Source organism: Salvia splendens, chromosome 6 (genome assembly GCF_004379255.2).
Source record: "Salvia splendens isolate huo1 chromosome 6, SspV2, whole genome shotgun sequence".
Classification (NCBI taxonomy): Eukaryota; Viridiplantae; Streptophyta; class Magnoliopsida; order Lamiales; family Lamiaceae; genus Salvia; species Salvia splendens.
In genome coordinates, this window is record NC_056037.1 from 14620189 (window position 1) to 14644022 (window position 23834).

The 23834-nt window shown below is 35.9% G+C and overlaps 3 protein-coding genes and 1 non-coding gene across 8 annotated transcripts; 3 read left to right on the plus strand and 1 right to left on the minus strand.

The window, feature by feature from the left end:
- On the minus strand, nt 1-2586 carry LOC121809642 (transmembrane 9 superfamily member 11-like). The gene is made up of 2 exons (XM_042210381.1): nt 2441-2586; nt 1-2259 (listed from the first exon to the last, which is right to left on the minus strand). Exon 2 carries the CDS (start codon nt 2173-2175, stop codon nt 199-201), a length of 1977 nt encoding a protein of 658 aa, XP_042066315.1. The 5' UTR covers nt 2176-2259; nt 2441-2586; the 3' UTR covers nt 1-198.
- A 1479-nt stretch (nt 2587-4065) lies between these two features.
- LOC121806325 (adenylate kinase 5, chloroplastic-like) lies at nt 4066-10324 on the plus strand. Of its 2 annotated transcripts, XM_042206322.1 has the most exons (19): nt 4066-4335; nt 4823-4924; nt 6036-6164; nt 6242-6376; nt 6644-6790; nt 6894-6968; nt 7054-7147; nt 7303-7352; nt 7465-7593; nt 8071-8106; nt 8183-8263; nt 8339-8477; nt 8669-8748; nt 8846-8911; nt 9283-9312; nt 9397-9506; nt 9624-9761; nt 9847-9876; nt 9959-10324. In XM_042206322.1, exons 1-19 carry the CDS (start codon nt 4153-4155, stop codon nt 9981-9983), a joined length of 1779 nt encoding a protein of 592 aa, XP_042062256.1. In that variant the 5' UTR covers nt 4066-4152; the 3' UTR covers nt 9984-10324. The 2 variants fall into 2 exon arrangements, with proteins under 2 accessions (XP_042062256.1, XP_042062257.1); XM_042206323.1 differs by lacking the exon at nt 4066-4335 and having other exon boundaries at nt 4838-4924; nt 6036-6090.
- A 240-nt stretch (nt 10325-10564) lies between these two features.
- On the plus strand, nt 10565-10637 carry TRNAR-CCU. The gene has a single exon. It is a non-coding gene; the product is annotated as a tRNA-Arg (tRNA).
- A 255-nt stretch (nt 10638-10892) lies between these two features.
- On the plus strand, nt 10893-23128 carry LOC121806242 (protein ENHANCED DISEASE RESISTANCE 2-like). 4 transcript variants are annotated; one of them, XM_042206219.1, is made up of 23 exons: nt 10893-11346; nt 11872-11946; nt 12353-12406; nt 12735-12800; nt 13228-13286; nt 13725-13801; nt 13973-14095; nt 14370-14404; nt 14714-14814; nt 14882-14977; nt 15605-15669; nt 16846-16917; nt 17458-17628; nt 18485-18687; nt 18768-18834; nt 18963-19135; nt 19323-19424; nt 20194-20241; nt 20676-20819; nt 20895-20990; nt 21683-21784; nt 22367-22511; nt 22749-23128. In XM_042206219.1, the coding sequence occupies exons 1-22, from the start codon at nt 11158-11160 to the stop codon at nt 22457-22459; spliced, it is 2211 nt and encodes a 736-aa protein (XP_042062153.1). In that variant the 5' UTR covers nt 10893-11157; the 3' UTR covers nt 22460-22511; nt 22749-23128. The 4 variants fall into 4 exon arrangements, with proteins under 4 accessions (XP_042062153.1, XP_042062154.1, XP_042062156.1 ...); XM_042206220.1 differs by lacking the exon at nt 12353-12406; XM_042206222.1 differs by lacking the exons at nt 11872-11946; nt 12353-12406.
- The last annotated feature ends 706 nt before the right edge of the window (nt 23129-23834 follow it).

The window sequence follows — 23834 nt, forward strand, 5'->3', positions numbered from 1 at the left end:
TCAAAAAGATAAAATTATACGTATAAAAGAAATAAACATCCTGCAATGAGTAGTATGAGTATCTAATAGTAATAACAATGAATACCAAACTCCATGGTGTTATTTTTTTAGATAAACATTCTCTAATGAAAAAATGACATCAGAAAACAAAAAACTACGAAAATAAACTTCAAAAGTTGCTTCCCGGTCACCAACACCTCAGTCCAGTTTCACAGACGAAAATAGGTAGTGCACGAACCAGAACGAGGAGAGGAACCCGACTGTGCCCGTTGCAAGCATGATCGCAAGCACCATGAAAAGCGAATAGCCCAGGTAGAGCGTTGCAGAGACAGGTCCGCTCAAACTCTTGAGGTCAAATATCAGATAGTTGATGGAGTAAAGGAAGATGTATATAGCAACGGACCCAGACGCAAAGAAAGACTTCCACCACCATTTCCAGTCCTCCACACAAAGGTGCATGTACGTGAGAACGAGCGACACCTCAGCACATACCACGACTAAAAGCATGAGCACGACGAAGAGGAATCCAAAAACATAGTACACACGACCCATCCAGAGGCTCGACATGATAAAGAAGAGCTCGATGAAAAGTGTGCCAAAAGGAAGGGTACCAGCCCCAAGAACCAGCAGCCACGATGGATACTTCTGTTGTGGGATTTCTCGGGGGATTTGGTTTGTTCGGACGGGGTATTCAATATGAGGCGCCTTTGCACCAAAGTAGCCGCCAACGAGGGTGAGGGGAACAGAGATACAGAACCATAGCAAAATGAGGATGACAAATAAAGAGAAAGGAATTGCTCCTGTGCTGTGACTACCCCACAACAAGAAATTCAAGAAAGTGAAAATCAGAAACGAAATACCGGGGAAGAAACAAGAAACCTTCCACGAGACACCAATCCATCCCTTGTGATCCCCACAAAAGATCGTCCTCCATAAACGAACAGCTACATACCCAGCTGCAATTCCAAGAACCATGTAGAAAAACAGCATGCCTGAAATAAGCGTCCCTCGGGACGCTGGGGACATAAATCCGAGGGCAGCGAATAAAATCGTCACCACGGCCATTCCAAGAATCTGGACCCCATTACCAACCATCACACACAGGAGTGCTGGATTAGAAGGTGCACGGAAGACATCAGCAACAACGAGCTTCCAGCCCGACAACTCCTCATTCATCTGAGCTTGAGCTTCCTTGTCGAGCTCCTCATACCGGGTAAGATCCCGCCTAACAGTCCTCAAGAAGATCACAAGTACAATACCAGCCAAGAAAGTGATCACCATGAGCGAATTCAGAATTGAAAACCAATGCACCTTAGCACCCTCCATCTTCAAATATGCATCCCACCTTGAGGGCCATTTGATGTCCTTCTCCACAAAGGAGACCTCATAGGAAAAAGCAAGAGGCTCATTCTCCTTAATAGGCATGGCTACCGTGTTTGGATCACAGATAATTGAAGCCGGGTACTTGTTATACATTTTCAAGTTCTTCACCATTTCAGGCTTATGCTGGAAACTACAGGGCACCACCTCAAACCCAACAACCATGTACCCTGGTGCGGCTGATCCCTGGTTTCCCTCGGGCGGGATCATCTCAGCAGCATCCCCAGTGCCCATCACACGAGCCACATTGCTCTCTTCGAACTTATGAACAAGGACAGTAAACTTCAAGTGATTGAAGATATAGTACCCCTCGTCAACCTTAGCACCCACGGGATAACCTGTCCACCTCAACATATACCCATCCTTCTTAGTATACCTAATTGCTGGCAAGTTATCAAGGATGACATTGGCCTGATACATCTCATCAATCCTCTTTTTCAAAAGCTTAAACTCCTCACCCGATAAAGGCTTTGTTTGGCAGAGGAAAATCTGGGTCTCATTAGTGTACATCTTGAACCTATATGGTGAATTCTCAATCCTATCACCCATGAGAAGCTCACCGAGATTCTCTGCACTATCCTTAATGCCATCTTTGGGTTGACAGAATGGCAAACTATAATAGCTAAAGGGCATTTCAGTGTCAATTGAAGTCAAAGAATTCACTTTCACGGTCAAGGGATCACCGACTTCATATTTGTGAGGATAACTACCGGGGAGATAAAACCCTTGGCTCAATTGACAAATTACTAACACAACAAGCAAGATCGACACCTTCAAACTCAGCAAAGATCCCATCTTTACCGTCGCTATCGTAGATCTGGACGGCCCAGACCGGGAAATCGACGATAATTTCCAAGACAACAAGGAAAATTTCAAGATCTGCCGCAAAATTCACAAAATTTAGAGGTTTCGTACAGAGTGAGCATTCCAGATCAAAATGTGTTCAAAAAAAGATAAACGGAATTTGAAACAAAATTTGTAACGGAAACATTGAAGAAAACATTTGAAAACGAAGAGAAGGGGTGTATTTGAATATGGAAATCGTAGAGATCTAACTGACCTTGGAGTAGAATCGGGATTGAAAACAGCTACATGAACAGCGGCAGAAAACGTGTAGATGCGGAAATTTAGAGAAATGAAACTGAGTGATGAGAAGCACGATCTATTCATATTTATATGCTGTATCAGTGTATCACTATGCTTGCAGCGTCGGTGACTGACGACACGTCATTGCTTTTATGAAAATAAAAATTGCCGAGTAATTCCTCAATTGGTACAAAATATGTTTCCATTATTTAATATTGGTATAAAAGTATGAAGTTTATTTAATGATGATACTGTACAAAAATATAATTGTATTTCATTTAATACATTCTTCATTTATATTTGAGGTCATCAATTATTTGTATCTATAGAAGCTGTATAAAATAACAATAAAACCTTGTATATTAAACGTAGATAATATAGGTTGATGACGTTTGGAAATAGATAATGAAATAAATTAAAATCATATATTTTGATAATTTTTACTCCCTTTGTCCCATTAAATATGCAATATTTGGGAATATTATTTTGTGAGTTAATGAATATAGAATAAAGTAAAAGAGATGAAAAAGTAGAGTTAGAGATGCTTCTATTTTAGGAAATATTTCATTTTTAACGAGAAATAGAGAATATACAAGGTGTGATTACAAGAGATAGAGAGGCACAATGTGGGTTGTATAGTTACTGCATTAGTATACTACAGACTATCCAAGAAAAAATTACTACTATTGAAACTCCTTATAAATAAGGTTATTTTCAACGACGTCAACTTTCACCGGTATATACAATTAGTATTAATAAAATCAAAGTTAAAAGTATCAATTATATGTAGTGAATCTATAGTAATTTGGAGTGATATAATCAATTCAAATGTACTATATAACAATACAAAAGGTTATAGTTATTAAAAATATATGATTATGTACTCATTTAATTATTATAAGTGTTGTTAGCAGCTCATCTAAATATAATTTAAAGGTCACGTCATAGAGAACTCATTGTATGGATATATGAATATAAATTTAAATATCGCGTCAAGAAGGATTCAAACTCGTGATCTGAATATAAATTTAAATATCGCGTCATGAAGGATTCAAACTCGTGACCTTTCGTGACCTGAATATAAATTTAAATATCACGTCATGAAGGATTCAAACTCGTGACCTTTCGCCTCAGGCATTGCCTCTTTACCGCTTAACCAACTCACACATATGAAATGAACTAAATGAACATCAATTTAAAGGCCGCTCCATGGAAGAATCAAATCGGAGATCTTTGGCCTCAGACATTATTAACCTCTCTACCACTTGGCCAACTCTCACATACGAAATAAACACCTATTGATTAGCAATTAGGGTGTATAGCTCAAGATCTAATTTTGATATAACTATGCTTCTCATACAGTAACAAGTAACAGATCCATAAAATATAGCTCGCGAGGTCGACTATAGGTAAGAATTGACTATATATGTAGTAGTATTATTTATGGAGTATAATATTTTTATTTTAAATATAATATATAATTAAATATTTTATCCATCCAACTTTAAACGAAATACCATTTTTTTAATATTAACTGGAATTTAATACAGTAGTATGGAGTATTTATTTATTTATCCTGTTTTCTGGATGGATTTTCATTTTCTGGCGGCAGTTTGTCCGTTAATTTAAGCCGTTGGCCACAACTATCACACACACTCCCACCGCTCTCTGTGTGAGTTTGCAGCCATGTTGAGTTGCTCAGCCGTTCCCACTTTTTCTCTAACCTCCAATTTCCCTCCTTTCTCAAACCTCTCCCTCTCTCCCTCTCTCCATTCTTCTCTCCATTTTTCATCTATTTCTCTCCCGCTGCAGTTTACATCTCATCACGCGTGCGGCCATGCCTCCATCAAGGTCAAGCCTCTACGAAAGGTCTGATTATACCTTCTAGATCTCTCTGTATTTTAAATGCCCTATTTGTAATTTTACCGAGCAATTCGCTAGGTTTTCGTTTGAAATCTAAAATGTGGCTATTCACGGCTATAAAGATTTTTTTGGCAAGTGTTTAGAGGATTTCTTTAAATTACAGTATTACAGTATCTTTTTTAGGCGTTTATATTTTTGTTCAATTGTGAATTGACTGTTGCGATTTGACCTATGATCATGCCATTTCAGTGTATATTCTTTTCTAGTTAATCGTTAGGAGTACTTTATGTAATTTACTTCAGTTCTTGACGATGGAAAGCTGTCATACTTCAGTGAAATTGGAATATTTCTGCTTTTTATCATATTGAGAACATCTCCCACAGTCAAATAAATATAATAAGAAGAAAGCTTTGCTAAAAGCCTAAAATAGTGTACTAAAGTATGGAAATCCTGTGTATCTGCATACTGAAATCTCTCTTATTCTCTGAAATAGACGCTCAAAATTGTAAGCTCGGCGACTGAGCCACTGAGAGTGATGATATCAGGTGCCCCAGCTTCAGGGAAGGGGACACAGTGTGAGATGATTGCTCAAAAGGTTAGTCGATTCTGTACTTCGTTCCTGTCGCTGAAGTTGCTCCACTTATCTTTGTAGGAAGAGTTTCTTTGTTTTCCATATCTCAGGTTTAGAGGTAGTGGAACAAATATCTGTATAAGGCAAAGATGAAAGAGATCTAGTAGTTCCAAATCAACTCCTGAATTGGAATGTGTATGTACCTCTTTTCGAGATCCCAGTTTGAAGATTGTTGAACCAGCTCCGGAACCAGTTACAGAAAAACATATTTTCACTTACTGCCAAAGCACTTAGTTCAGGCTTCCAGAAAGCCTCAGGGAGCTATAACTGTTAGGATCGTCGACTGCAACATTAGTTTGATATTGTCCGCTTTGGGTCAAGCCCGCACGGATTTGTTTTTGGGTCACTCCCAAAATGCCTCAAACTAATTGGGGTTGGACAGGAATTATATACACCTTCCAACTTCCCCCCTTCATCCGATGTGGGATGGGTTTGTAACCCAACAAACCTCCCCTCAAACCGAGACCATATCGGGAACGCAGTCGACACGAACATGGGTCGTTCCAGCCCTGGCCCCTGGGTCATCCTGGGCCCGACTCTAGCTTTGAGTCCTTCAGGGCCCGACACTAACCGGGGCTCATCCGGCACACTCATAGCCACCTGGGCTCTGATACCACTTGTTAGGATCGTCGACTGCAACATTAGTTTGATATTGTCCGCTTTGGGTCAAGCCCGCACGGATTTGTTTTTTGGTTACTCCCAAAAGGCCTCAAACTAATTGGGGTTGGACAGGAATTATATACACCTTCCAACTTCCCCCCTTCATCCGATGTGGGATGGGTTTGTAACCCAACAATAACCAGACATAGCACCACCGTTATCTTGTTTTTCCTACACATTTTAGTATTATGCCGAGACTTCTACCACAAGCAAGCAAATTTCACTTTGTTGGCTTACTGGGGTAGAAAAAACACCTGGCATCTCCTTTTATGATAGCTTGGCTGAGGCTTCATACATCTCTTGCATATTTTCTGCTTCTCTAAACCAATACACCTGTTATCCAATAATGAAGGATTTATATTAGCAGTTTTCTTTTTTACTTTTAAATTTACACTCCGCTCCTTGGTTTATTCAGTTTGGAGTAGTACACATTTCAACTGGAGATATTCTGCGAGCTGAAGTATCAGCAGGTACAGAAATCGGAAACAAAGCAAAGGAGTATATGAATTCTGGTCGGTTGGTCCCAGATGAAATCGTCACAGCTGTAGGAAAAATGACCGACTAACTATTTTCTTCTTCAGTTTGTGAATGAGCTGTTTTAACACTTTGTGTTTATAATAGATGGTAACAACCCGACTATCTCTGAAAGATGTGAAGGAGAAAGGATGGCTTTTAGATGGATACCCACGAAGTTCTGCCCAAGCAGAGAGTTTGGAGAAATGGAGTATTAGGCCAGATATATATGTCATGCTTGAGGTATGTAACCTAATAATAATCAGTATCTCTTCATTGTCTGAAGTTGCATTTTCTCATATAGTTTGAGGTGTACACCACTGGATCCACATATTTTTTCAGAACTAGATAGATATCCAAACTGATAACTTGATAATTTCACCAGAAACAAACAAATAAAATTTGAATTCTTCTACAAATGGAATATGCTCAGAGTAATAACCTGGAAAGCTCTCTATTTCAGGAAAGCTCTGTAACTGCTCTTGACTGCTGATGTTATCTTTTCATTAGGTGCCTGATGATGTTCTAATTGACCGATGTGTTGGGAGAAGGTTAGATCCTTTGACAGGAAAAATATATCATGTGAAAAACTTCCCACCAGAAAATGAAGAAATTAAAGACAGGCTTGTTACTCGTCCTGATGACACAGAGGAAAAGGTCCAAAAAAACTTCTAAAATAACTAATGTCAGTTCTTATCTGGACCTGGAGATCTGTATGCAAACCTGATCTGTTCATAGGTAAATGTTTGACTATTCTCAGGTGAAGTCACGTTTAGAAATATATAAGAGAAATGTTGAATCAATCTTATCGACCTACTCGGACGTAATGGTTAAGGTGTGTGAAACTTGATAATCAGGCTACTTTTAGTTTTAAGTCATGAATATAGATGCTTACCAGGCAAGTTTTTGCTTGTTTACAGATCAATGGAAACCGTGCAAAAGAAGTAGTGTTTGAAGAGATTAATTCTTTGTTGTTGAGATTGCAAAAAGATAAAGAAGAAAAATCAAAATCAGGTCCAGTTTCTCATTTCTTTAAATGCTTTTTAGATAATTGGAATTGTATAAATTTTACACCCACTTATATCAGTATTTGCATTGTTTGTCCTATTAGTATTTGTAGTTTCATGTAACTGGTTTTGACTGAATGAACTTATCTCACTTGTTTGCAGGTGAACTTTTAAGAAATGAGAACAAATTGGAGACGTTATCTTTGGACAAGGTTATTTCAACAAAACCTTCGTACGCATATTTTTTTTTCTGAATGTGACAGCCTTGTGTAATCGAATAACCAATAATTTTTAGGTTTGTCTTTTGGCCATTACTATCTGCAGAATAAATGGAGAGGAATACCGACGAAACTAAATAACATTCCTCACTCTAGAGAAATCAGGGAATACTTCTATGAGGATGTGTTGCAAGCAACCAAACGAGCAATAGAAGATGGGAAAACTCGATTGAAGGTCTTTATCTTCTCATGTTTCGAGTTTTTGCATCATGTATAGGCAGTTTGATAAATGTCATTTCTTTAATGTTTTCAGGTGCATTATTTGAAATATTCTGAATGTTTTGTTTGTATTAGTAGTAGCAAACATATTTCTTTGCTAAGAGATAGTTGATGAATGTCAAAGTGATGGATTGTTTATGTTTTTTTTTGTGTTTCACAATCAATATATTCTCTCCATCGATACTTGGGTTGAATATATATGCATTGGATGGTTTGGGTGATGTATATAATTGAATCAACATAGCTGATATATCTATTTGATTGAATTAAAAATCAAAATTTAGTTTTTCTCATAATGTACCTACTGTGTTATAGGAGTAGTTCTTATTGGAGTCCCTATTCACAAAGAGTAGTGAAACTTTACTTTCCTTAATTTTTCATCTGGGTTCATCCAATAAAGATGTATAATGACTTTACCAATTTTAAACTGAAGGTGGAAATCAGTATCCCAGAGCTGAATCCAGAAATGGTGAGAAACTTTCTTTTAAGTTTTGGTTCTTTTCCACCCTCCTTAATTGTTTTGAAGTGAATCATTTTTTTCTCAGGATGTATATCGCATAGGTACTCTAATGGAGCTGGTTCGTATTCTTGCTCTTTCCTTTGCGGATGATGGAAAGCGCGTCAAGGTTCTCACAAGCTTTATGTAATTGATTTACTTAAATCAAAACAGTTGCATGTATCAGCAGTCTAGTTTCTTGCAGGTCTGTGTGCAAGGCTCTATGGGAGAAGGAGCATTAGCTGGAATGCCACTGCAACTTGCTGGAACTCGGAAGATTTTGGAGTTCATGGATTGGGGTGACAATGATGTTATGGGTACCTTTGTCAATATCGGTTCCATAGGTGATGAATTTCACGAATTATATACTTGCAACTATAGGTTTAACTCAGGCTTACAATATATTTCTTCTCACTAGCACCTTGACCCTTTAAAGGAGGTAGACATTGTTACCATACAGTTCTCATTAAACTGCTACGATTCTAGCAACGGGCCTCTAATTATGCGAAAACAAATATAATAAAATGATCTACAGGTGCCAAAGAGGTTGAGGAGCAAGATGGCATCTATATCTTAGTGGCTCCACAAAATGCAGTAGGGAACTGTATTATTGGTGTAAGTAATTTGAGAAAATCCATGCTTCTTGCTTCCTGAAGCACACCCAATGGAGATGATGCAAAATTTATGTGTTATTTGATTTGTGAAAATGCAGGACCTAAAAGCTATGACTGATGCCGCCGCTCATCGTCCAGTCATCCTTGTCAATCCTAAGCTCAGGGTTGGTTTCTCATATTAAACCTGAATCTGTTTTGAACTTGTGCTCTTAAATTCCCAGATACTTCGGATAAAATTGAGAAGGTTTTAGGTCTTTCCCTCAGCATTATTTAAGAGGTCATTACTTTAAAATTTCTGAACAATAAGGTAACGATAACTTCCAAAAAGGTAAAGACTTCTTAAAGCCAGATGTAGCTCCCATCACTGGTTACTTTGCCATATCTATGTTCATTTTTATGGTCATAAATGGTTCCTCACAAGAACTGATGTCAAATTTATTTTAGAAGAAACATAATTTTTGTCAATATCTGTGGTTATGTTTGTGTTGATTGTCCAACAGGATAGCTGATATAATTGCATTTCTGAATTTTGTAGGACGTACCAGGTTCAAGTGGTATCATGCAAGTAAGTAAACCGTCATCATTGGAGGTGATTTCATAATTCACCTCCCAAGAAGGTCGATGAAATTCTTATTTGCTATCTATGCAGACTATGGGCCGGGAGGAAAGATTAGCATATGCTGCTTCATTTGAGATATGCTACTTCTTCCGGTTACTCTACTATTATGGAACCCAATATCCGATCATGGGTGCCCTCAGGTGAGGTCATTACCCTCCTCTGAGTGATATTAGACAGCATGCTTCCTGCCCTCAAGACATTTTTTTCAAAGATCAATGCTTAGAACTTGCGGTGAAAAAAAACACTCGTGTTATTAGGATGTCTTACCCGTACGAATACCAGTTGTACAAGAGGGTCGATGAATCTCCCAAGAAGGAGAAATACGAACTCTTGTCAATATTCGAGAAAAGGCCAAGTGGCGAAGAGATTAATGATGCGTTTGAAGGAAAAGTCAGGTAAAATTCTTAACTTGAGTTTTTCATAATTGAAACCTGGCACACAACCAGCCATTACTGATCTTTTTTTTAACCACACTTGCAGAGATAAGGCCAAAGAATCGAAAGGAATATGGTAAGTTTATCTAGTGATCATCATATCATCCATTTACAATGTTGCATCTCATGCTGATAAATACTGTTGACCTCCCTTGTAGGGGCTTCTTGAGCAGCATATTTTAAGTGGAACGACAGAAGGCGCCTACTAATGCTGTTTTTCTGCATATGGGAGATGAACATTTGAAGACTAGAATCATGTTTGTCTACGAGCAATCCATGTGCTGTTCTTACAAATCATCGTCCTTTTCGAAGATTGTGATGGCATAAATGCTGTTTATATGATGTAATGTCTGCTTACTTATTATACCTTTTTTTTTATAATGTGAATATGTATATAGAAGTGTTGGAGTATAGTTTAGAATTTTGGGACTTGGTAAGGTGAAATCAGAGCTGTCTTTAGTTGAAGAACTCGTAGATGATATTTTTCTGGTTCCTTACTCATCCATATTGATGTTTTTTTTTCAGTGACAAGTTGGTATAAATCGTCTCTTGACTTGACCCTCCATTTTAAAAGTGTGGACTCATTGCACAAGCATGTTGTGTTCTCATCCAAATGATATTATTACATATTTTGTGCACTGAAAAAGTATAATAAATCGACTATCTAACGAATAAATACTCCATATGTTACGTGAAATCAAAACAAATGGAGTATTACTATTAATACTTATTTAAATGTAAAGTGTTATAGCAAAGAACAAAAAGCGCCTGTAGCTCAGTGGATAGAGCGTCTGTTTCCTAAGCAGAAAGTCGTAGGTTCGACCCCTACCTGGCGCGTCTATGTTTTTGGCTGCTATAAAAATGTTGATCCTTAATTATTTGGAAGGATATTTTTCATTATGTCTTTTCTTTTATTTTATCAAAAAGTTTGTCAAACGTGTTGGGAAGAGCTCGCCATTTCGAAAAGCCCGTGATATTTTTTATTTTAAAAATTCAGGCTAATTTTACAATACTTTATTAAATTTATATTATAATATTTAGAGTATATAAAAATAACTCTAAATTTTAGACGTTATTTGTTGTATTCTATTTGAAGGTAGAAAGAGAGTGGAAATAGCAATAGCAGTCCGTCGTCCATCGGTAACTGCCTGCCCATGATCGACAATGTTGATTTAAATTTGCAGTAGCGAACAATGAGGCGGAGGGTGTTTGTGCATCATGCAGAAAATATAGATTTTGTTTCACTGATAACTCCAATTCCCGCACCTTTCAATTTCACTTCAAATTCTCCATTCCTTCAATTATCTATATCTATACCACCTCCGCAATTTCAATTAAGCTCCATTGATTCTTCGCAATGGCCTCCGGCCCCGCATCCCACAAGGTCTTCGGCGACGGCATTTGCGAGAGGTTTGAGTATTCCGGCTGGGTTTATCATCTCGGTGTCAATAAAATAGGGCGCGAGTATTGCCACTTCCGCTTTCTCTCCATACGCGGCAAGTATTTGGAGATGTACAAACGCGACCCTCAGGACAATCCCGGCATTGTATATCTCTCCCTCTCTCTGCGATCACCTTCCGTATTTCCTTTTCTGTTTTCTTTGGATTTTTGTTTTATTTTAGCTGTTAATTTGGTTGATCACTTAGCTCCAGGGTTACGTTTTCTGAATTGTTTTCGGATTGAATTATGGATCAGTGTTGTAAATACGGATATAGGGATTTTGGAGTCAAATTGACCAAACTAGTTCACTATGGGGAATGAAGGTGCTTGTTGTTCCCAAAAGATGCACCTTCTAACTCAACTCAATTCAATTCGATTTAGTCCACTCGCATGTTTGGATTGGAGTCATGTATCCATTTATTCTACATTGATATAGAGTGGAACTTCTCTAAAACTTAATCTACAAAGAATGACCTCCTTCCATATTCTTGTGTTTGATTATTCATTAATATAAGTATCACTCCATATATATGTTGTAGGTTCGTGATGATTATCATCTAGAATAAATATAATTAGTTTCTTAAGGCAAAGACCTTGATATCCAATAACTCCGTGTATACATTTATTTCAGAGACCTATTCGAAGGGGTGTCATAGGGCATACGCTTCTGGTAGAGGAATTGGGTCGGCGGAAGGTGAACCGTGGTGTAAGGCTTCTGTAGTAGTCTTCTTATGTTCAAATTGTAATTCTTAGAATTTATGTTTTGGCTGTTTTATCACATATTATTATCCTTGAATTAATGTAGTACTCCCTCCGTCCCCAAAGAATATGCACTTTGGGGTCGGAACGGGTTTTAATGTAAAATTGGTAAAATAAGAGAGAGGTAGAGAGAAAAAGTAATTAAAGTATTGTTAGTGGAGAATGGGTCTCACCTCATTAGAGAGAAAGGACTTTCCAAAATTAGGAACTGCATATTCTTGTGGGACGGACTAAAAAGGAAAGAGTGCATATTCTTGTGGGACGGAGGGAGTATTACTTAAGTAACTTGGAACTTATTGTTTACAAAGATAAAAACTTGGTTTCTCTCTGAAAAATTGCTGATCATTTTGTAGGATGTGTATCCGTTAAGGTTCTACAATCGTTTGGATGAAGCAAAAAAGGGTGAAGTAAGTGATAAAATCATTATATGTGATCTTCTGAAGAGACTGGGAATTGTTAATCACTTTCTGCAGTTTCACTTGTGTTCACTTTTGTTTTAATGTTAGCTCAATCTCTAATATAATCACGTCAGAGTAACTAACTTGTAATGCATGCTAACGACGTGTGAAATTATATCTTCTGTGTCTCTTTTATATTCAGTGCTCAATATAATACACATGTGTTCTAATCTGAGCAATGGCTCCTTAAATAGCCACAGTTGTTCTGGTTTTTCCTCTGTTTGATATGGCATTTGGTTATTCTTGAAGTTACTCAGGTTGATTTTTCTTGCTGCAGATTGCTTGTGCTACTGCTGGTGATGCCCGAAAATGGATGGAAGCATTTGATCATGCTAAACAAGTGGTACAAGAGAAAATAACAAAATAAGGCATTTATTATTTGGTCTTTTCAAATAAAATATGTTTATTACTACTTATTAGTATATACTTTTATTTGTTCACCATTAATAACCATGCTGGCTTTAGTATTTTATGGTTACATTGGTTCAACTTTACTTCCACAGGAACCTTATGTTCTTAGTATTTGGCTGGATGTATGTACAGTTTTGAAACTGTTGTTTAATACTATTTTCTACTATGATTTATTCACAATCATTAACGCGTCTCACTTATCTGAGTAATATATGCTTACTTCCTTTTCATTAGGTAGCAGACATAATTCATGATATTATTCAAGTTTGGCCGTAGATAACTTCATGGCAATGAACTAAAATGGCTGCATTTTTTTCTTTTTAACTGCTGCAGTGTCTCACACTACTTTTGAATTGCAGGTAGAGTACGAGTTATCACAGGGTGCTAGTGTGAGAAACAAGCTGAATATGGAGAATGAGTATGTTCAGATTCTCTATATGTATACTTATAGTAATAAAGTGTTCAAGGTTTACGTTTCCCTTGTGTAAAAATTGTCATGTCTTGTATAATAAGGATCATATTTTGTAACTTATCCTGTTAGCTTCTTCCTCAAGGTGGAGACACTGAGATAGAAATTTGTACAACTAGAGAAGTTTAAATTGGTTTTTATTATCTGACTTTTGCTCGACATTACTCTTTGTTCTTTCAGTACTGCCGCAATTTCTCATAGATATGCGATTTTACATGTGATGTTTCCAATTTCCTTTGTTAATTTAGAATGGTGTTCATCTCTAGTAATGCAAAGTTGGTGGGATACTTTTGCTCTGTGATTTTAAATGTGTACTAAATTCCACTCAAATTTAGAGCTGGCAGTGCTACAATAAACTCTAAGGTTATTTTATTTATTTTTTGTAAGGATTGACCTGGAGGGTCATCGGCATAGAGTGCGGCATTATGCTCATGGTCTGAAAAGGCTAATTAGGATTGGACAAGGTGAGGTTACTCTGTTAGTCATAGTAACTGCTGAGATTATTTTTTGCTTGTATTATTGCGAAAGGTCTCTGTTTTCTGTGGCGTATGTCTATATAAATATGTATTTATAATCAAATTTGTTTATTGCTACAAAAAGTTCTTCAATCTTTTGTTCGATCTTATTGTTCACAGGGCCAGAAATGCTTGTGCGCAAAGCCTCGGGCATATCTGGGAATGGTGTAGAGACATGTTATGATGCAGATGGTGGTGATGCTGTTGAAGCACATGAATGGAGATGTGTCCGCACAGTCAATGGTACATTCATTCTGATATTCTTTGTGGTGAACACTTCAAAATAACAACTTGGTTGGAGTTCCTTTTTTTGTACCTCTGTAGGTCTCTGATATAATTTGTACTTGAGTTCTAGAAATCATACCGCTCATGAAAACAGGATGACTATCTTGTTAATAAAAGCAGGTCCACAGGCTCTGATAAGATTCTTTTGCATGTGTTTTATATTGATCTACCATAGTTTATTACTAAAAATTGCTATTATATTCTCTGTTTGTAATATTTCTTTTGGTTTCAGGTGTGAGAATATTTGAAGATGCCACCAGCTCCACGGTAATTCAGTGATTGAACGAAGTTGTTACTTAGTTTTGCTAAATTGACATGCAAATCTTGAAATAATCATGAAAATGTTTTTTTCCCAGTTTTGAAAATTATAGATAGAGATTTTTACTTGAAAGCCAAAAAGTAGAATTATGTCACTGTCAAAAGTTATTTGGGATAACTTTATTTGCCACTTCTCTCCATCCATCTCTATTATGCCTCATTTGTATCCAACAATACACATTTCTTATTTTCTTTGGTTAAAGTCTGAAGGGGGACTTGTAATTATGTATTGTAATTTCTCAATGCCTTGTTTTACAGAATGGTAAAGGGGTACTGGTCAAAGCGGTTGGTGTCGTTGATGCGAGTGCAGATACTGTATTTGAAATTGTGTTAAATCCTGATCGACATAGGAGATATGAGTAGGTGTTTCAAATTTTATCTTGTGCCTGCTCTTACAATTAAATCAATTTAATGGTTCTTTCACAGGTGGGATTCTTTGACTGGTGACTTGGAGTTAGTTGATTCTTTAGATGGACACTATGATGTTGTATATGGGACTTTTGATCCACGATATCTAACTTGGTGAGTGATTCTTGTCAACAAGTTTCAGTCTATATAATTTTCTCTTCTGGCACTAACTGTAAAAGAGGAAGATGAACAATGGCACCAATAAAGTTTTAGTCTCTTAATTTTTAAGTTAATGTGAAGTTGATTAATGAGTTTGAGTGCATAAGGTGTCAAAAACTTCTATTTTTGCAGCTCCAAGGTAATATTCTATGAAAATTGGGACATTGAAGATTGTGTTGGGAGTTGTATGGAGGATTAGGTTTACCCATTAAAAATAAAAGAAGTACATCTTTCTTAAGTAATATCCCTTTGTAATCTGAAATGCAGAGATCTTTATGACCGGTACCAACCTGCACATTTGTTATGTGGGTTCAATGGTTATTGTTGATTTGGTGTTCATTTAGCCAGTAATGAGACCATAAGCTTGACACTCTGTTTGAGGTTCTTGTTTCTGTAAAGTTGGTCTCATAGTAGCATTTTAATTTTGTAAATTTGACAGTCTTGGCTCAGTGTTCAATAGTTACATTCTTTTTCTCTTTTGTTGCTGTTTGATTCTGAAAAGGAAAAGGAATAGGATTTTCTTTGCTCCTTGTGGTGGTTATATTTTATTTTCTGCCGATTCAGAGATATTACTATGTGCAGGTGGCAGTCAAAGAGGGACTTTGTCTTTTCAAGGCAATGGTTTCGCGGACAAGATGGAACATATAGTAAGAATCTATATTACCCTGCCAATATTAAGTACCCTGTAGTTTAAATCATTCAAATTCTCATGTGTCTTGGACAAAATGCATTATTGCTTAATGCATTTTTAAAAAGGGGTAGATGTTTGTGCCAGAGATCAAGATTTAATATTTTACTCCCTCCGTCCCATTACAGGCGAGTCATATTCCTTTTTGAGGCTTCCTACTAAAGTTGAGTCATTTCTCTTTATGCCAAATTCAACACACTTAATGTCCTACTATATTCTCTCTCTTCAATTATTTATTTATCTATTAACTTATCTACTTTATTCTCATTCCACTTAACTCACAAAACATTTATTCCTTAACCTCCATGCCCAAAAGAAATGCCTCAACTGTAATGGGACAGATAGAGTATAAAATTACTGAATTATATTAATGCATAGAGTAAAGGTCAATTTTGGTCTTAAACATATGACCAAAATACAAATTTGGTCCAAAACATTCACTTTTTGAAAAACAGGTCCATTACAAATGAAATCCTTGTCGGAGTGGTCCTTTTTTTACAGTTCCGTCAAAAAACTAACGGTCAAGCCAGTGTGCAATTAGCGTTGACCGTTAGTCTTTTAATGGAACCGTCAAAAAAAGGACTACTTCGGCGACATTTTCATTTGTTATGGACTTGTTTTTCAAAAAGTGAATGTTTTGGACAAAATTCGTATTTTGGTCATATGTTTAGGACCAAAATTGACCTTTACTCTAATGCATATATAGAAATTGATTGATCTGGTATTGTTAATTTGACATTGGTGTGGTGTGAGTCCTCATCCATATATATTATTTGATCAGATCCAATTAACCTATATTTGTATATAAGCTCAGTCTTACATCATGTTAACAGAGAATAATACATGTGGTAGAGCCCTTTGAGATTCTGTCTGTCCATGTATGGCAGATATCTGAAGCATACTATGAATGTGTTTCTTCTTCATTGTTGTTGTAGTAATTTAAGATTTAATAGTTGTGTGTCTGTTAATATAAAATATTATGGATACGTAATTTTCTGATTTTGATGCTTATACCGTGAATGCTTTTTTTTGATAGAAATAGTAAGGTGAACATCAAATTATGTTTCTAGATTCAGTGTTAAAACTGACAATGGTTCTTATGATTGACAATATGATGTACATTTTTTTGGTACAGCAATCCTGCAGGTTCCTTCTGTGCACAAGAATCGGCCTCCAAGATATGGCTATGAACGCACAAAACTTAACCGTAAGAAAATTTTGTACTGAATAAAATCATTTAGTTTGAATTTGTATTTCCCACATCTACTTGAATATAAATAGTAAACCAGGTGGCCTCAGTAAAAATGGCCATTATGAAAGGCAATAAGCTCAGATTTTCAAAACAAACTCTCTTGACTCTTCAGTACAATGTTAATGAGTTCGTACCGCACTTAGAGTTTTTGTGGTTTGAAAAATCAAAGTTAATTACACTTTTCACGTTTTTTTTAATAAATTTTTATTAAAATTTGCTCTTAAGAGGACATAGTTTTATATTAAAATCCATATTTACTCTCACTATAATTTTCTGCTTTTGTTAGCATATGCATGGGCCCAAAATCCTTTCTTGGACCATGCTCATGGCTTTTTGTATACATGGATTACATATTTTATTATTGGTTTATGTTTTGTGTACATTTTCATTGGTCTTCTTGGCATAATGCTAGTAAAGTATTTTCTTGGCACCAGTATTTTTTGAAAGTTTATATATAGATTTTTCTTATCTCTAATCTTGCCTTCTGCCCTGTAGCTTCCACTTGGGAGATGAGTGATTTAAGCACATCTTCTTCGTTAAATAGTGCGAGATGTCTCGTCACACAAACACTAGAAATAAACCCCAAAGGTTGGTCCAAGTGGAGGAACAAGAACTGTCCGAAGTTTGAAAAGACTGTTCCTTATGCGTTACTAAGTCAAGTATCAGGTTTGTAATCCTTCGAGGTCTAATCTACAAAGCTGGAGCGCATCTCATTTTCCAAATGTGCAGAAAACGTGTTTAGACATTAATGTAGCAATTATTTTATTCAGAATTAGAATAAACAACAAAATCTTGACATTTGACTACTGTCACTTAAAAGTTCAATTTTTTTTTCTTCTAGGTCTAGATATTATCCTATAAATAAAGTCATGCCATTAAAATAATGATGTATGGGATTCAAAGCCCAACTTAGTTGGTAAGATGCTCCTCTACCTAATAGATCGGGAGTTCAAGTCACGAAGGGGGTAAATGGGGAACCATTATTGATTCTCCCTAAAAAATGACGTACAGGAAAGTTTCCTTCAGTGAAATTCAATTAGATTCACTTGAGCTTCAATTTATTTACTCTTCATAAGTGTTGTTAGTTGTTAGCTTTTTTTAAGCTTTAGATTCCTTTTTATAGGATTATTTATGTTATGTGTTTACTCTCACTTGTTGATCTACTTAGAAGTTGTGTTTCTTTTCTTCATGCTGCTTTATTTAGGGTATGATATGACTGACAGTGACAGATGAAAAACTGCCCTGCTATGACATAATTCTGATAGATTGTTATGCAGTGCTAATCTCGTCGACTTTCTGTTATGTAATCAGTCAAAATTTCCTTTTCTCTTGATAATACTAATGGTCTCCAAACTGCTGGATAGAGCTTTGTACTTAACAGGGCAGGCTGTTGTTTTCTAAGCACATAATATGCATTTTCATTTTTTTTTCCTTCCTTTTACTTTTCCTTTTCCTTTTCTTCCTTAAGTGACCTGGGTCTGAAGTAATTCCTTTTATTGTGATGTCATCATGATTCGTCTAGGACTAAAGGAATACATTGGAGCAAACCCAGCACTTGCATCTGTGTTCTCCACCACAATAGTTCATTCCAATTCTTCTGATCTTTCTGGAGCCAACAATGAATTTGAGGGTGCAGAAGGAGCAGAGGAGTTCTATGATGCAGCTGATGATTCATCCTCTGATGAAGACAATAATGAGAACGACAATGAAGTAGAAGTCAATAAGGTTTAGTTTATTCAATGGTAGTAAAAACTCAGATATTACCATTACAAACTTCCCAAATTCACGTTTTAATCTTATATCAGGATATGAAGACTAAAGTGAGGAATATTTCCTGGGCTGTAGCAGGTTTATCCGCGAAAAAGACTTCAGGTACTTTCAGCACAAAATTTCATTTGACGATCGACTACGTCTCTTATTATGTACCGCCATTTATAGGCTAGTTTTCCAGTAGTCATTCAATTCATTCTGCAAAGTATTAATTTGATAATCTGATACAGCACAAGAATCAAGTGTGCTGGACACACTTGTACCTCCTATTAATCTCAACTCGGATGAGTATCATGGAACCATGAGGAGATCGAAGGATGAACTTGACAAGAATTGCTGGTCATCTCCTGACGGTTCTGGATTCATGATCAGAGGGAAGACATACTTGAAAGATAGCATGAAGGTAGGTTGAACCCATCTTCCCAAAAGAACTAAATTAATACCATATTATTACAAGGACTGCTTCTAGCAGTGTTCTCCACATATTAAATCTGAATTCTGTTTCATGGTTATTTCATTTGGTCCATACTCATTCAATAATGATGGCCGTTTCAAATTTGAAATTTTTTTTGTGTTGGATGTCCCTTTAGGTGAAAGGTGGAGAACCTCTTCTTAAGCTAGTAGCAGTTGACTGGTTCAAGGTGGAAGATTGTGCCTCAAAAGTTGCATTGCGTCCTAAAAGCCTAGTTCAGGTAATCCCGATGAGAAATCTTTGTAGAGAGAGAGAGAGAGAGAGAGGTGGAGAGTATAATCAACTGTTCAAATACAGTTTAACATTCTATTACAGACAGATATTATATGGAGTATGATTCTTCAACTGTTTAGAAACAGTCTTAACATTCCTTAATTTAAGAAAGCACTCCTCTGCTTCAAATCTTAAAGTTTTAGCATCCCATATTCAAATTTTCGAGGCAAGTAGGACCATAATAGTGTAACATATACAAATGTTCTTCCCTTATTGGGACGTCTGAATGTGCTCTTCTTTTTCATAAATTTGAATAGTTTTCCCTAAATGTCCTCTCTGTTGAGACTTAAAAAGTGGTACTGTAATGTGTAATAAACTCACTCTCAGTCATATTAAAGGTTATTGCATGAAATAAACACAATTTTCACTTAAATGTGTATCGGGACAAACTATAATAAGAGGGTTAAGGAATAACACATGTTCATGATGTCGTGTTAGTGATTTAGGTTTCTCTTTTCCTTGTGTTGTTACTCTATTACAGTCTTACCATATCACAGTGACATATTGGTGTTTTTGCTGGCAAGTTGCTGACATTATGAAGTATTATGTTTCTCTCTTTTGCTAAGATGTTATAAAGTGTCATTCTTCTCTCTGTTTGCTCTAATGTCATAAAGTCTTTTGCTCTTTCAGACTATTATAAATTATAATCTTGCTACAATGAACTTGTTCTTCTTTTACAAAAAAATAAATTTATCTGATGTCGTTATTAATTGCAGAGTGATGCAGGGAAAAAGCTTCCATTCATCTTCGTTATCAATCTTGAGGTGTGTCCATGTGGCTACTGTAGCTGCTCTTTCTAAGTAGTATTATGAGTTTTTCAGATATGCTCTGTATATCCATATGAGAGCTTATACTTAAATGTTCTCAGCAAGTCTTCCTGTTTCATTTTACTCTTTTTGGTTTTAATGTTTAAAACAAGAATTCATATGATTAATAAGTGCATATTGAAAATCATTCAAAGACATGTTTGACTACTAGATGAAATAATTGACACTGAAACAAATAATTTTTAATTAGAGTTGCCGAAAATCTAGATATTTTCCTTATTCTAGGAATATTTGAGATCAGAGCTTTTCAGATCAGGAAACTCTATACTAGTGTAACTTACTATATTTATTTGCATCTTCTTTTTTCTAGGAATATTTAAGTTCAGAGCATTTAAATGAGAAAATTTTATATACTGTTTAAACTGTATCAGGTGCCAGCTAGACCAAACTATAGCCTTGTTCTATATTATGCTGCAGACAGGCCTGTAATAAAAAACTCACTCTTGGGGAAATTTATTGATGGCACTGTCATGTATCGTGATTCAAGATTCAAACTTATTCCTAGCATTGTAGAGGTATCAATGTTTTTGTATCTCAACTATTGGTAACTTCTATAGCTCACTTACAATTCTTATTGCTGTTAACAACAGGGTTACTGGATGGTAAAACGTGCTGTTGGAACAAAATCATGCCTTCTTGGAAAGGCAGTAACATGCAACTACGTTAGACAAGACAATTTTCTTGAGGTTAGGTCCTAGTTTTAATTGTTCCCATCCCCGAACGATTTCTCGTGTTTGGATCTCTGATAGATTTCTCTGTTTACTTTTGACGTAGCTTCCTCCGCTTCGAATCATCAGGGGCTAATAACCCATTTCCAAATGTGATTTTCATCCATTTCATTGAAGTTACGTGTCTGTTGAAGTGCTGACAATATACAGCTTCGTTGTGCATTCTCTTAGAACCTTTTATATGATTGTATTGAATACTTCATTGAGAAGGAATGCTTAAAAGCATGCCTAAGGATTTACAGGGTTAACCACACCTGTGATACAAAAATATCATGGCACGCCTGATAGTGTAAATCAATAATAGATTACTTTTAGGATTCCTAACATAGTAGATGAATGAGCTGAATTTAAGTTTGTGTTATTAGTTTTCATTGTTCTTTCAACTTATCATCTGTGAATTTACTAAGACATTTCTAGTTGAAGTATAGAGATCCAGTGAATTTTGCTGGTAAGGCCTGTTGGAAATTAGATATTGCTGCTTTGATTTATCTGATGTCACAGTCTACTTGGGGCATATGGTTGCATGTCCACTTGTTATTGGTTTTCATTGTTCTTTCAACTTATTATCTGTAAACTTCCATCAGTATAGCTGGTGGATGTCTTTGGCTCTCTCACTAACTGGAGTATGAATTTGTACTTTTTTGCTGCAGATTGATGTGGATATTGGTTCATCATCTGTAGCCAGGAGCGTGATTAGTCTCGTTCTTGGATATGTCACAAGCATTGTTGTTGATCTTGCCATAGTTATTGAGGTGTGTATACTTTTTCTGCACCTCATCCTGATGCTTTACCATTTCAACTAATTAATGTGCAATTCAGTCAGTAACAACGTTAGATGGTGTCTCTTCTGAGAAACACAATCTATTCTGTACATTGAAGAGCTTCATCTGCGTAACCCACAAATTCTCCCTGGTTCTTTCTAGCCTATTGAGTTTTTTAACTGTTATTGAACATGCATGTGCAGCTTATTCTGGTCCCGGACTTAGCTCCGTCCCTGCTTGGAAATATGAAAATGCTCATATGAAACCAAGACTGTTAAGAATAGTTTATTTTGACTGAGAAAGTTCCAAGGCAGCTCACAATGTAAATATATCTAGATTTTGGAAATAACTAGGATTATCATTGATTGCTCTTAAGTGGAATAATACAAAGTACAATTTAATTAGTCATTGAACTTCCTGTTGGCGATTTTGATCAGAATTTGCTATTCTCTACTTTCTTTATGTTTGTATGTTTTCTGTATTTTGAATTTTGATCACTTCTTTAATGCTGGAGTAGTATTGATTGCATCTGCTATCAGTTGGAGATTGTGAACGTTTTCCCTATTATTCCAGGCAAAAGAAGAGGAAGAACTGCCCGAATTCATTCTTGGAACTGTTAGGCTAAACCGTGTACAGCTTGATACTGCTGTCGACTTGGATAAGTGATCGATTAATGAAACCAATCTTTGTCACCAACGAGGGTCACTTGTTGCAGGAGGTATGATAGTATAGAGACAACCTCCCAGATAACATATGTTTTTTTGGTGAGGCAGCACTATCTCTATCTACTTAGGTTTGCAAATATTTGATTTTGTGTACAAGGTTACGGGATGTTATAAAAGCAGCATTAGAAGCTGATTTTGCTTCTTCATTAGTGTCCATACACAGAATTTACTTTGAGGTTGCATTTGAATTTGTATGATCTTTTTACTTTATTTTTCTTCTATTTTTGCAGGTGGGTGATCATGGATCGAGATTGAGAAGAATACACCCTCAGCTTCAATAAATAAATTTGAGGAGTTGTTAATGATGGCTCAAAATCAGTGCTCTCTTGTTTACTAATAAAGTTATTTTGATGGATCTAATTTATATCACATCAGTTGAGAGAATAAAAAAATGGCCTTAAAGTATTAATTTCAATATATTATCCCATAAAGTATTTGTTTAATAAGAAATATGTTTAGCAATCACAACCAGTAGAAGAAGTGTAAAGTTCGTCCATATTCGGGCAAATGTTGACAGATAGATAGCTGTCATTGTCATTTTCTTGATGCTTTTATGTGTTTACTTTCTACTACTATTAATCCAGAATTTATGGACCATTGTTTGCTGTCAGATCAACAGGATAACTGCTGTAGAATCCATTATTGTTACTTTTTCGTTCATCAATTAATATGATGCTAATCAAAATGACCGCAGCCATCTTTTTTTTTTCTTTTCTTTTTGTGATCAAGTTGATTGATATCTAGACTATGTTTAATTATATACGTATGTTTTTATTTTTAAAATATGTGAGTGGAGCAAGTAAAATGTACACTTTCAGGTGATAATTGCATTAAATATTTTAAATATTGAACTTAATTTGCCTTTTTTCTCTAATCTTTAGTTAGTTTATTTCCACTGGAGATACTAGTACTTCTTTTTTGTGGTTTGGTTTATTTACAAGTTTTTGAAAAACTATCACCGTTCTATGCAATACTCACTATAGAAACTACGAAGTAATTATTGGTGCTAACAAATGTAAATAGCTTAAGAATAATGGAACAAACTCTTTTTTATTTTAAAATAATCGAAACTCCAATAATATTAAGTCAGTATGAGAATTCCATGAACGAACAAGAGAATAATGGTACGACTACTATTGCTAAAATCAGATGAAACATAAATTAAATACGAGTACTATTTCTCTATCGATATGAATGTAAATAATAGTCTTGGGTTATCTTCTGTTTCTGACAATTCATAATCAATGAATAAATTGGAGACAACAATAGCTATTTAAAAATAATCGAATGGGATATGTAAGCAGACTTGAAATTGA

Coding starts and splice junctions, on each gene's coding strand:
- LOC121809642 (XM_042210381.1), bottom strand. CDS start 2,175: ATGGGATCTTTGCTGAGTTTGAAGGTGTCGATCTTGCTTGTTGTGTTA.
- LOC121806325 (XM_042206322.1), top strand. CDS start 4,153: ATGTTGAGTTGCTCAGCCGTTCCCACTTTTTCTCTAACCTCCAATTTC. Junction 6,377..6,643: donor ATATATATGTCATGCTTGAG/GTATGTAACCTA, acceptor TCTTTTCATTAG/GTGCCTGATGATGTTCTAAT. Junction 8,478..8,668: donor TGTCAATATCGGTTCCATAG/GTGATGAATTTC, acceptor AATGATCTACAG/GTGCCAAAGAGGTTGAGGAG.
- LOC121806242 (XM_042206219.1), top strand. CDS start 11,158: ATGGCCTCCGGCCCCGCATCCCACAAGGTCTTCGGCGACGGCATTTGC. Junction 13,287..13,724: donor AAGCTGAATATGGAGAATGA/GTATGTTCAGAT, acceptor ATTTTTTGTAAG/GATTGACCTGGAGGGTCATC. Junction 20,242..20,675: donor TCTTCGTTATCAATCTTGAG/GTGTGTCCATGT, acceptor AAACTGTATCAG/GTGCCAGCTAGACCAAACTA.